This window comes from Carassius carassius, chromosome 5 (assembly GCF_963082965.1).
Source record: "Carassius carassius chromosome 5, fCarCar2.1, whole genome shotgun sequence".
In the NCBI taxonomy this organism is placed as follows: Eukaryota; Metazoa; Chordata; class Actinopteri; order Cypriniformes; family Cyprinidae; genus Carassius; species Carassius carassius.
The window spans coordinates 5734159-5748299 of NC_081759.1; the positions used below are offsets into that span (position 1 = coordinate 5734159).

Consider the following 14141-nt stretch of genomic DNA (forward strand, 5'->3'; position numbering starts at 1 on the left):
AAAATATTCTTCTTATTACCAAACAGCTTTTGCTTTATTTATGTATTTATTTTAAATGTGGTTTCTATTTTTCAGGATTATTTGACAAATAGAATGTTTGGAAAAACAGCATTTATTTGCAAACTTTTGTAACATTATAAATGTCTTTACTGTCATTTTCCATCAATTTAACATTCGCTTGCTGAATAAAAGGATTCATTTTTTTAATGGTTGGTAGAGTATCATGGTTTCCATAAGAAGCAAGTAAAACAATAATTCAGCACAACTAATAATGTTAATAATCATAATAATAATAATAAATGTTTCTTGAACAGCAGATCAGCATATTAGAATGATTTCTGAAGGATTGTGTGACACTGACGACTGGAGTAATGATGCTGAACATTTAACTTTTCCTTCACAGGAAATTAATTACATTTTAAAATGTATTCAAAAAGAAAAGAGTTATTTAAAATGACAATATTACATTTTAAGGTATTTGTGATACTTGGTGAGCATAAAAGGCATAATTCAAAAACAATCTTTTGAGAGTTTAATATTTCCAGTATGAAAAGTAAATTTAACTGTTTAATTTTTTGTTGTTTTTCAAGTGTTCTATTCCCTGACATTGTTCTAATCGGAATGATGATACCAATAAAACAGTAATGAATCTATTTGATTTGTTCTCACCAAGCTCCTGAACTAGCTTGACCCGTAATGGTTTCTTGCTCAGCTCAACACCACTCCAGAGAGGTAATGAAGCATATAATGGCAAAGGAATGATATTTTAGTTTGTGACGTATTGTGTACAGGAGGAGCGAACGGTCCGTGATCGGACCCTCCTGGAGGTGAAGGACTCAGATCATCACATCCAGTGGAAGGTCAAGTTCCTCCTGGGCAACAGCAGCAGGCAGATCTCTCAGTGCAGAAACTCCATTCAGGGAAAGAGCCTTCTCACAGATGAACTGGGTAAGTGATTGGGATAAACTGTTATATATTTATACTGTTATATGTATATACAATCTACAGTAGACAACATTGAAGTGGATCAAAAAAGTTAATCAAAGTTGGTTTTAAAGATAAATGATAAATGGCCTTTTATGTTTTTTCATTGAAGCGTGTAATAAAATTAGAATAAGAACTTAAATGTGTACTTTACCTGTATTTCCTCTATTAGTTATGTAAGCAAAAAAGCCTAAAATCTCAAAATTGACATGTAGTTTCTAACCACACAATGCTTTAATGTGCAACTGTTAACAGGTCCCTGAGTTTTTGTGTATTCGCTGATGTAACCAGTGTTCTCTTTTCTTTCTCTGCAGGTTATGTGTGTGAGAGGAAGGATTTGCTGGTGAATGGATGTTGTAACGTTAATGCTCCCAGCTCAAGCCAGTATGTCTGTAAAAGCTGTCTGGCCAATGGCTGTTGTAGCGTCTATGAGTACTGCGTTTCCTGTTGCCTCCAACCAGATAAGGTACTTCAAACAACAAGAATCAAGGGGGAAGTAAACTTTTGAACGGGATAATTTTTATAAATTCACCTTTTATTTTCACTTCTGGACTATATGTAAAGATGTTTTATCTGAAATATCTTATTCAGGTCACTAATTCAACAATAACATGCATTTGTATAACCCCTTTTTAGGGCTGTTCAAAAAATCGAATGCGATTTTCATGCGCATCTTGTGGGTAAAGGCTCCTGTGATTAGTAGTATATCTCCAGCACGTGCGTTCAGATCAGGATTGCCAGCTTTTCAAAACAAAACCTGCCTAATTACTTCTCAAAACTGGCCCAATCGTGTTTCATTCCGGGCGATAAAATAAAAATTTTTTGGCGGGGTTCCCTTGGTAAAATTTGCATTTTGGCGGCAAAACGTCACATTATATATATTGCGGTCACATCGACACGCGGACATGGAAAACAACCGCAGACTTTGCAACACTGGTTGGCCTTTACTACACAGAGCCGTAGTTCACTGACAATCTACAAACAAACAAATTTTAATATTACAAAAAAGATACCCCAAGTAAATACAAAATGCAGTTTTGAAACGATGGTTTGAATTAATTAGGGAAAAAAACTGTCCAAACCTGCCTGGCACTACGTGAAAAAGTAATTGCCCCCTAAATCTAATAACTGGTTGTGCCACCCTTTGCTGCAACAACTGCAATCAAGTGTTTGCGATAACTGGCATTGAGTCTTTCACATCACTGTGGAGGAATTTTGGCCCACTCTTCTTTGCAGAATTGTTTTAATTCTGCCACATTTTAGTGTTTTCGAGCATGAAAGGACTGTTAAAGGTCATGCCACAGCATCTCAATTGGATTTTAATCTGGACTTTGTCTTGGCCACTCCAAAACCATAATTTTGTTTTTCTTGAGCTATTCTGAAGTTGTGTTTGGGATCATTGTCCTGCTGCATAACCCAAGTGTGCCTGAGCTTGAGGTAAGTAACTGATGGCTGGACATTCTCCTTCAGGATTTTTTGACAGAGTGCAGAATTCATGGTTCCATTAATTATGGCAAGTCATCCAGGTCCTGAAGCTGTAAAGCAGCCCCAGACCATCACACTACCACCACCATGTTTGACTGTTGGTATGATGTCCTTTTTATGAAATACTGTGTTGGTTTTACGCCAGATGTAACGGGACACACACCTTCTAAAAAGTTCAGCTTTGTTGCATCAGTCCACAGAATATTTGCCCAAAAGTCTTCAAGATATTCAAGATATTTTTGGCAAATGTGAGATGAGCCTTTGTGTTATTTTTTTCAGCAATGGCTTTTGCCTTGGAACTCTCCCATGGATGCCGTTTTTGCCCAGTCTCTTTCTTATTGTTGAATCATGAACACTGACCTTAATTGAGCCAAGTGAGGCCTGCAGTTCTTTAAATGTTGTTCTGGGTTCTTTTATGACCTCTTGGATGAGCCGTCATTGCGCTCTTGAAGTAATTTTGGTAGACCGAGCACTCCTGTGAAGGTTCACCACTGTTCAAAGTTTTCTCCATTTGTGGATAATGGCTCTGACTGTGGTTTGCTGGAGTCCTAAAGCCTTAGAAATGGCTTTATAACCCTTTCCTGATTGATACATGTCAACGATTTCGTTTCTCATCTGTTCTTAAATTTCGTTAATTCGCTTTGCTCTTTAAGCATGCTTCAATTTGTCAGACTATTTAACTGATTTCTTGATCAACAGGTCTGCCAGGTATCAGGCCTGGGTGTGGCTAGAGAGATGAGTGTGTGTGTGTGTGTGTGTGTTTGTGTACAGTATTTGAAAACAAAGTTAGGCCACTTTAATTGGAAACTCTCCTCTGACATGACACGTCTATCTCTCTTCTGCTGTCTTCCTATCAGCAACCTCTATTGGAACGTTTTCTAAACCGAGCAGCAGAAGGGTTCCAGAACCTCTTCAACGCCGTGGAAGATCATTTCGAGTTGTGTCTTGCCAAGTGTCGTACTTCCTCACAGGTGAGCATCATTCACTCTGAATGTAGCTTCAAAAATGAAAACAGTCTGTTTAAACTTAAGTATCTCACATGGATGCCAGTCAATGAAAGCTGCTCACCATGCCATGTTTTATCAGGCAGAAGTAAATCGTTCTTGCTGTTGTCTTGTTTCAGAGCGTCCAACATGAAAACACCTACAGGAACTCGCAGGCAAAGTACTGCTACGGCGAGAGTCCACCAGAGCTGCTGCCTATATGACTCTTGAATAATCGCTTTGAATAATGAAGGAGATTTCTTGCAGGTCTTCTCAGGGGCCCCGATGGGCCAATAAATGAACAGTAATCTGAGTGCACAATCATAAAGACTTGAAAGAGACTTTACACTACATAAGTGCGTAGTATCCCTATTTACCTCATCAGTGATGAACATATGGTCAGAGACTCCGCCCATGTCTTTTTTTTTCCATTTGTCATGCTAATATAAGGCCACTTTTTTGGTAACCTGGCTAATTTTATCTTTGGGTGGGATTCCAGAAGGAGTCATTGTGTTGTTGCTTTATACTAAAAACACTCATGGAAACACATGGAATGCACCTCAGACAGTTTGACATCACCCTTCACACCCAGGGTCTGTGTGAGCTCAGATTTATGTTTGCAATCTGCCTGTCCACTACTATATGTTAATTTAATAAAGTAAATGTGATTTTCTGTAGCTTTACAATTGAGGATGTTTCTGTCATTCCAGACTTCTCTACTTCTCTACAGAACGTCTTTGGTTAAATACAAGGTCATCTGTGTCATAATAAAAAATTTTAATTTGCTCTTCCACTAATTAAGGCCTTAAAACATCTTAAATTGAAACAGAAAGTCTTACATTAATAAAGCCAATATTACATATTACATGCACTGGGGAAATAATAAATGTCTGTATTTGTGTCTTGTTTTCCAATACAAATATTCATAAACCAGGATAGATTTACTTTAGATAAATAAATGAAGATCTGTAGTTTTTTTTTTTTTTTTTTTTTTTGAGAAATTCATTCTTATATATATATATATATATATTTTTTATTTTTTTTTCTGCTAATTCAGATGCATTTCTAGAAAAAATTGACAGAATTTATATTTAAATATATAGAAATATGTACAGAATTTATATTTAAATATAATATATATATATATATATATATATATATATATATATATTTACTTTATTTACAAATTTACTTTGGCCTAATGGGAGATATTTACATTTATTTTTAAAGTGAAAGTATAAATTCACTACTTGAACATTTAAACAGTCCATTGCTCATGTATCATTGTCAAGTTTCAGTTCCAATTTAAGAGATGACCCATAACTCTTGAAGGGAGAGGGATTTTGAAATATGAACATAGCAATAAGGAAATGCATTATAATTTGGCTTATTTTACATTAGAAAGAATGCTGCCATATTTGACTTGATGCTTAGATGATGATTAGATGCCTGCTGAATTTCTTTCTGAACAAGAATAAGCACGGTTAAAGTTTCTTTTACTCTTTACACTAATATGAGTGTAGATTTACCTCCAAATACTGGTGTTCTGTTCTGTAAACATAGTTTTCACAAATGTTCACACAAACTGCCAACAGCCCAAATTAAGAAGCCACTTGGGGATACATGCCTACTATTAACCAATTAATCATCCTGATCATTCAAAACAAAACAAAAAAAAACATCTGCACTGAAATTAGAAAATTAACAAGCTTTTTCATGGCCACAAATGACAATTTGATTAATGACGGTCACTGGAGACTATAGTATTACACCGCAGACTTAAGATCGAGTCAACCACCTGCTTCCTGCTTGTACAATTAACATTCTAGGATTTTACACTCGGCTCCTAGAATTCAACAAAATTGTTATAGTTGTATTTTATTGACTATGTATGAAGCAATATTAATATAAATACTGTTTGTATAATGTTAAACATTGTGGCAGTATTTCTTTTACTCAAATTACAATATATTGCATTCGTTTTTGTAAATTGCATTAAATTATGATTATAAATAACAAGTATTGTGATACAAAATATTTATGAAGTAACAAATATTCTCATTAATTATTGCAACAAAATCAAAATACAAAATATTGAAAAGCAGAAAAAAATGTATTTTATTGTATTAAAAATTACGATGCAAAACAATACATATGAAGTAACATTAATATAAATATAATTTTTGTAAACGCTTTGAATCCTTTGAATTTGTAATGTTAAATGGAGTACCAGTATTTTTACTCAAAAAACTAAATAATGAAAAATGTAAAAAGTATTACAAATGTATTTTTGTTAAACACTGAGAATATTTTTCTTAAAATACAAAATACTGAAAAGGTGTAAATAAATTATTATAAATAAACAAACATTAAATTGTAATAAATTACAATCCGGAACAACATGGATTAAGTAACAATAATATAAATATTTTTTGTTAAATAGTATGAATATTTCTAACTCAAAATACATTTTGAAAAGTGCAACAAAAAAAATATATATATATATATATATATGTATATATATATATATATATATATATATATATATGTTACAAATAAATATTTAAAAAATGGTTGGAAAAATTAACATGAGAACATACTGCAAAAATCTGGTAATAACTGAATCGAGGAAGTGAAAAAATAAGGACTAGATGTAAATGAAATGCATTATTTCTTTGGTGTCAAGCATGTTTCAGTAAGGGTCGTTTGGTGGAATCCAGAAAACCGTTTACCATGTCACCCAGAAATTCTACAGAGGTCTGAAGAACAGTGCGGGCCCACTGTTTTCTTCTATATGTGTCTTTAAACGGGAAGTCAGGCTCTGGAATCCTTGTACAATTAACCTCTGCAACACAGTGCTTGGTAAGAAACAGAGCTTTTACATTGTGTTCTATTTCTTCAAGAATAGGATTTGTGGAATCATGTAGGTCACTTAGGTGTTGATGTATCAACTGAAGAGCTTCATGCATGAAGTGAAGTCCACACTGAGCTTTCTGCATTTTCTCTTCACGGGACAAATTCTTCAAGTGAAGCTCTGAGATAGGGTTCGGCCATGGTTTAACATCATTTTCCTTTTCTGAGAGCTGAAGAGAAAGAGAGAGATGGTTCACGCATTAAAACAAAAGCCTTTGCATTATCATTTACAAACTCGGCAGTTTCCTGTTAAATCATAGTTTGAAATGAAATGTCATGTAATGATTGAGAAATAATTATGAACTGTAGAGAGAATTTATTTCTGATAGCTGGACATATCAATACATTGCCACAATTTTGGTCAATACACTATAACCTACTGATCTCACGATATGATACTCGCACACTTTAAATAAAACCAAAATAGACCAAATGTTAAATTTGGCAGGTGCTTTCATCCATTCAAGGTACATGTGTTCTACTGTTTGAGCTACAAGCTTTATATTTTTTACTTATTCACTGAAATATTTATGATTCTGCTTAGATGAAAAAAGGACACTTTTCAAAATAAATCTCGTCACTTAAATATTTTTTCACTAATCACCTAAAAAAAAATAATGTAAAACATGACTGTAACAGACTAAGTCCATATCATAATTATCATAGTCATAATACACTGTAATTTATTTATTTATTTATTTTTGTAAATAAAAATTAATGGAGTAGAAAATCATTTGATTTCTGATTTGACTACAACAAAATTTCACATTTAATTTACTCACATTTTAAAACTTGCACCAGTAATAATACTAAGAGTCAATAAACTAAAACATAACAGTGGCACCATAAAACATTTGAGCACTAAATTAAAATGAGTCACTGCATTATATACCTAAATATAAAAGAGTGGCAAACTCTGCATTCATGTCCAGTTTAAAAAATACAAATACAAAAAAATCACCTTGAGACCAGTTGGTAAAAATACACTGAACAAATATTGAGAATTATTTGTTGGTTAGATATTATTTTATATATGTGAAGCAGTGACAGTCAGACACTGTTAACTGTGGCTTGAAAACCGCTACTGTAAAAAATCTTTCAAATCATTTTATACGACTAATAACAAATTCAGAATATTTTTACAGTGTTTCTTGACCTAATTAAAAATTTTGATCGGATCAGTTTTTTTCACCAAACACAGAAACAGATTACTTACGAATTTCTTCAACAGATGTTCAATTTTGGGCTTTGTGTAATTGATGCGGTCTAAACATCTGTTTGTCGGTCTGCATGTCATCTCCTGGCTCATCATTAAAATCCACCAAATCAGAAGTCCTAAAAACAAATGTACGGTTAATGTCAGGCATAAAACGCTATGTACAGCAAACACAGTGAATCTCAGAAAGTCAAACTATAGTTCATACTAAAATTGACATTTAACTTACCTGTTTTTAGCTCCATGGTGAAAATTCACAGTATCTTTTTTTACTCTGTGTGCTAGAGCAACTCTTCAGAGTATGATATGTTTTCATGCTCAAATCTGTCAACTTTCCATCTTTTATACTCCTGTGACTGCTGTGACTGCTTAGTCACAAGAAAGGAAATGTGTCTAAGGATGTTATCTCATACTTACAAACACTTTCGATTAAACTTAAGACGTTAAAATGCTTATCTTCTTTGCGGCTGGTTTTGAGCTGATAGGTGTGAGATCATGCTGGGATATTTATTTGCCTGATTTTGAACGAACATGTGATACACGCTTAGATTCTGTAGGTAAATCTGAAGTGCTCAGGATGCCTGTCCTCATAATCACTGTTTATGACAATTCATTTCATGAGATGTCCTGATCTTGTGATGTATGATTAAATTCTGTAAAATCCCTATTTTTACTTTTAGTTGAGAGATGATGAAAATCCAAGTGTTATGTTGCCTTGAATGTGAATGTAATGTGGCACTTTGTGACTTTGTAAAGTTTCGTTTTTACGGGGTTCTTTGTTACAAACACAGTAGGTTATGTCAGTTTATCAGCCCATGCATTAGGACACATTTAAATACATAGGCAGACATTATTCACTTTCTGTTGAATTTGGAATTTGTGTGACCGCATTTGTCATAACCTAGATGTGATTTCACATGTGAATTAGTTCCTGGGAATGTAGTGGGAGATACAGTATGTATTATTTTTACTCATAAGTCATTTCTTTTTCAATTTACTTTTTGGAGATTTCCATTCATGCTGCTCAAAAGAAACGTAGTACAGTATACGTGGGAGATGTTTTGCTTTCCAAGTATTGTGGCCTAGTGTTAAAGTTAAGTTCATAACAGACCACACACTGAGGTGAGCGACCCAGTGATAAACATGTTACTTTGAATCGTCTGTTTTGTACGTAATGTAATCTAATGTCTCAACTACTAGGCTAACACTAAAAAGTATGCTATATGCAATCTGTCTGCATTTGTTATTCTCTCGCCTCTCTGCAAAACCAAGCACACAGGTCCTGTCACAAATGTGTTGTTTTCTTCGAAAATAATTTTTGTCAGTCATTTTTAGCAATGATCTTATGAACTCTTTAGGAATATGTAATGGATAATATGCACGCCGTTTCATATGCACGCCAAAGTAAATTTTTGCTTTGCAATTATTGCAAAACTACAGCAGTAACAGGAAAGTGACAAAAACATTTAATTCCAAAAATATATTTGACCCACGTCAGATTCCTCAATCTATTTGAAACTGCACGTCAAGGTTTTGCGAGGGAAAATCAATAACGCTGTGAGGAAATGCAAATGCATGCTTTACAAAGTCTTTCTGACCACTTCCTTCTTTCTGCTCTATAAGAACATGGAAAGTATTCGAGATAACACTGCACACAGATCTTCAGTGTGATATCCATTCTTATTTGATAATTGTTCAAAGCTAATTGACTTCTCCATCCCAGATTCAAAATTCAAATGAAACGATTTTCCCCATTATTGACATATCAATTTCAATTTTGTCATTTTAACTGGTTTCTCAATGCTGTGGTGCCAAGAAGTATTTTGACTTTAAAGCCACACACTAATTCATCAGAAAACATATCATCAATGTAAGTGACTATAGACAATTATATCAGACCTTTGTCAAGAAATAACTTCTCTTTTATGAGACATTTGAACAATGACTTTGCAAATACCTCAAGGTGACACCCTACCTTAATTATTATTATGCTTCTCAAATTAGAATGTCAAGGAAAAGTTCATTTATTTTAGTAATTCAACTCAAATTGTGAAACTCATGTATTAAATAAATTCAGTGCACACAGACTGAAGTAGTTTAAGTCTTTGGTTCTTTTAATTGTGATGATTTTGGCTCACATTAAACAAAACCCCACCAATTCAATCTCAACAAATTAGAATATGGGGACATGCCAATCAGCTAATCAAACACCTGCAAAGGTTTCCTAAGCCTTCAAAATGGTCTCTGACAATCATTGATACCCTTCACAAGGAGTGTAAGTCACAAAGATTAACTGCCAATAAGGTGGCTGTTTACAGAGTGCTGTATCCAAGCATGTTAACAGTAAGTTGAGTGGAACGAAAGTGTGAAAGAAAAAGATGCACAACCAACCTGTGACAATCAAGACCAGGATCTAAATGCGGATGAATGAATAAAGAGTTAATTAGCTCTGAGGACTAATCAGTAGAATAACTAAATCGCCAGCACTCCGTCAGGAAGACCAGCGGGGAGACTTCACCGGCATCAGCCAGACAGCGGCGAGGGAATATGACGAGCCTGCAGCGGAAACCAGCGTCAAAATACGTTAATCAGGGATAACAAGAGGGGCGGAGAAAACAACGGAGATCGTGAAACACCTGGCGAGCCATCAAAACAAAAAACCATGTGCTCCAGGGCAACAAAAGCCCCCACCTAGATTGTGACACAACCGTGAGAACCACAGCCTTATGATGATTGTCAAGCAAAATCGATTCAAGAATTTGAGTGAACTTCACAAGGAATGGGCCGAGGCTGCGGTCAGGACATCAAGAGCCACCACACACAGACGTGTCAAGGAATTTGGCTACAGTTGTCGCATTCCTCTTGTTAAGCCACTCCTGAGGCATCTTACCTGGGCTAAGGAGAAGAAGAAATGGACTGTTGCAAAGTCCTTTTTTCAGCAAGTTTTGTATTTCATTTGGAAACCAAGGTCCTAGAGTCTGGAGGGAGGGTAGAGAAGCTCATAGCCCAAGTTGCTTGAAGTCCAGTGTTAAGTTTCCACAGTCTGTGATGATTTGGGGTGCAATGTCATCTGCTGGTGTTGGTCCATTGAGTTTTTTGAAAACCAAAGTCACTGTACCATTTACCAGGACATTTTGGAGCACTTCATGCTTCCTTCAGCTGACCAGCTTTTTGAAGATGCTGATTTCATTTTCCAGCAGGATTTGGCACCTGCCCACACTGCCAAAAGTTGGTTAAAGGACCATGGTGTTGGTGTGCTTGACTGGCGAGCAAACTCACCAGACCTGAACCCCAGAGAGAATCTATTAGATATTGTCAAGAGGAAAATGAGAAACAAGAGACCAAACAATGCAGATGAGCTGAAGGCCACTGTCAAAGAAACCTGGGCTTCCATACCACCTCAGCAGAGTCACAAACTGATCACCTCCATGCCACGCCGAATTGAGGCGGTAATTAAAGTAAAAAAGAGGTCCTACCAAGTATTGAGTACATCTACAGTAAATAAACATACTTTCCAGAAGGCCAACAATTCACTAAATGTTTTTTTTTTATTATTGGTTTTATGAAGTATTCTAATTTGTTGAGATAGTGAATTGGTGGGTTTTTGTTAAATTTGAGCCAAAATCATCACAATGAAAAGTACCAAAGACTTAAACTACTTCCGTCTGTGTGCACTGAATTTAATACATGAGTTTCACAATTTAAGCTGAATTACTGAAATAAATGAATTTTTCCTCGACATTCTTAATTGAGAAGCACCTGTATATGTATATGGTAAAGGTACTTTTGCCACAGATACTGCATGTTATCAAAAATGACAAGGTAGATTTGCAAACGTCTACAAGAAAAAATGTAAATAGGGCTATAATTCCCCTAATATTCTGATAATGCTATTACAGGGCTTTGACTGAGTGAAAGGTGTTACAGCTACAGTACCACAGTGGGTTGTTTTCCTTCCTCCAGAGCTAGAGTAGGAAACCTGGGGCCTGTTTCATAAAACAAGTTTACCTAATAAGCCAGGCTTATTTCAGTTAGTCGGATTTATTTTGAACCAATCAGATGAAAATAAGTCAGACTAACTGAAATAAACCTGGTTTATTTGGTAAACTTGTTTCATGAAACAGGCCACTGCTCCTTTCTGCATTAGGAACAGTTTTGAGTTAATACTCCCTTGTGTGGTAGAAACAAGTAATTCACAAACACATATCTGAATCCTCAATCTGTATGCTGATAACGCAGTGGCATCATCACAGCACATCATCACACTCCCCTCTGATGAAATTAACAGAGCTAATCATGACACAGGAAAGTGTTCAAACAATGTTTTTATTCAGTCTGTTGTCATATCCTGCCCACAAATGCTTCATGCTTAGATCAGAGAACTTTTCTATATGCAACTAATGCAAATGTATGGCTTTGTGTCATAGATAAGCTGTGATGAAAATTGGCTGATAAAGTTAGTTGGAGATGGGTATACTTTTTAATGACCTGTATAAAAAATGTACCCTTTGCATCATAAACTTTTCCATTACCTATCTTTATCTTTAAACGGATAGACATGAAATAAAATGTCTTTTATTACAGTTATAATTATTATTCTATAACAGACAAGATATTTTAATGGACAAAGTGTATTTTTAGAGAATGTTTTACACAGTCAAGTTTGTATTTTTTATATTTTGCATTTAAGGATTAAGTGAACTAGATATCTGTAACAAGGGGTCAGTGGAGTTAGATCCATGTGCAGCTTTATTAATACACAATCCGAGTCAGACAGGCAATGCTCAATTTGCAGCATTAGAGACAATGTAGGCAAGGCAAAATCATTAACAGAATCCAGGAAAAAGGTTGGGGCAGGCAGCAGACAAACCACAGAGTAAATCCACAAGGCAGGCAGCGTCAAAAAGGCAGGCAGCAAACGATCAGCAAAGAAACAACAGGCCAGGTAGGCAACAGAGAATCAAACAGGGAAATAATGCTCAAAAATGCAGTAGCAAAATACGAATTTGCGATGAAGGCTGGGAGAGAGCGGTTTAAATAGTCCAGGAAATGACTGACACCTGTGCAGGTGATCAGCCCCAGGCATGGGTTAAAACCACAGCATTATAATGATGAGGGTTATTTTTTATATTATTATATATTGAAAAAAGAGAAAACAGTTAAAGTATGTTTATTATGATATTTGTGATCATTGAAAGGTAGTGCTTTTTACATGAACATATGTATCATCAATTTCAGTGATTATTATTTTGTTGTACAGCTAGCAACAAGATGCCTTCTGAGAGATATTTCCTAATATAATCAACTAATTCCACATGCTACCTAAAGAAATAACGTTCCCTGATTTTAATCACGATCTGATTCAATTTAATAATATTGGCTTTGGGAGTTGGAAAATAATTATTTTAATACGTCACAATTTTCATTATCAGGGTGTAAACTCATGTCAGTGGCTGCTGTTGTCTTTCTTCAAGCTTCACTCCCACATCTCTTTCATAGCTTTTCTCTTACAGGAAAATAGACCAAAAATAATTAGGACTTAAGCAATACACAATTTATTTTCCATTATGGCTGTATGGAATGATGTCCCTTCCAGTAATACCACCTGCAATGACCAAATTTAAAATGCTAATTCCTTCAAAATGACTTACAATACACATTGAATAAGTAGTATAATAAGTCAAACTCACTTTTCATGTCTGTTGTGTATGTGTTTTATGTACACACCGACACACACACATATATGTGTGTGTGTGTGTGAATTTATCTTACAAAAAACAAATGGTTGGTTGAGGGGGAAAAAAAATGTCCAGTACCTATTTGTCATACAATATAATTATAAATTTTTTATTATTTTATTATTAAAATATAGCAATAAGAAATAGGTTTAATGACTAACTTTTGCCACGTACTATAAATAATGTGTTAAATGTGGATAAAAAAATTATAGTAAATAAAAAGCTTATTCAATCACTTCATGTTGTATCACTTTTATGCAGTATTAAAGTTAGTATTAGTAATTTTAATACTATGCTAAAAATACATTTGAATAAATAAAGGATACAATTATTTCAGCAAGGAGAGTTCAAACATGTTTTATTAATTCTATTAAAATGTTACTAAACAGGCATATTAAAATTATGCGCTTCTCCGAACTAAATGTAACAATATTTTTTCAATTGTTGTGACTGCATGCATGGCCATTTAAACACATTTTAAAATAAAAGAAATGCCAGAAAACATTATTTATATAGTAGTTTAATGAACAAGCAGCACAGTTACAAACAAGGCATGTAATTCCTTTGACACTGTATAAAATGTACCAAAAATGACTTCAGATAAATGCATCTAGTCTACAAAATGCAAAAATAACAAATGCTCAGAATCATAACGGACTCGTTTACGAACACATTTTATGCACCAGTAACCTTGTTCTTTGTTGATATTGATAGAAATTAGATAAAATAAACATGAAAATAGCTCCTTAATGGCTGTAGAATTGCATTAACAAAAGTTATTTTTAAAATACAATTTTGATACCACTTTTATTGTTATGCTGC

General features: G+C 34.5%; 2 protein-coding genes across 2 annotated transcripts; one reads left to right on the plus strand and one right to left on the minus strand.

Annotated features, from left to right (window-relative positions):
• Positions 1 to 696: 696 nt before the first annotated feature.
• Positions 697 to 3676, plus strand: spring1 (SREBF pathway regulator in golgi 1). The gene is made up of 5 exons (XM_059548982.1): positions 697 to 732; positions 792 to 948; positions 1299 to 1450; positions 3327 to 3440; positions 3593 to 3676. The coding sequence occupies exons 1-5, from the start codon at positions 697 to 699 to the stop codon at positions 3674 to 3676; spliced, it is 543 nt and encodes a 180-aa protein (XP_059404965.1).
• A 2417-nt stretch (positions 3677 to 6093) lies between these two features.
• On the minus strand, positions 6094 to 7973 carry osm (oncostatin M). Its single transcript, XM_059549054.1, has 3 exons — positions 7811 to 7973; positions 7582 to 7700; positions 6094 to 6535 (listed from the first exon to the last, which is right to left on the minus strand). The coding sequence occupies exons 1-3, from the start codon at positions 7824 to 7826 to the stop codon at positions 6134 to 6136; spliced, it is 537 nt and encodes a 178-aa protein (XP_059405037.1). The 5' UTR covers positions 7827 to 7973; the 3' UTR covers positions 6094 to 6133.
• Between the last annotated feature and the right edge of the window lie 6168 nt (positions 7974 to 14141).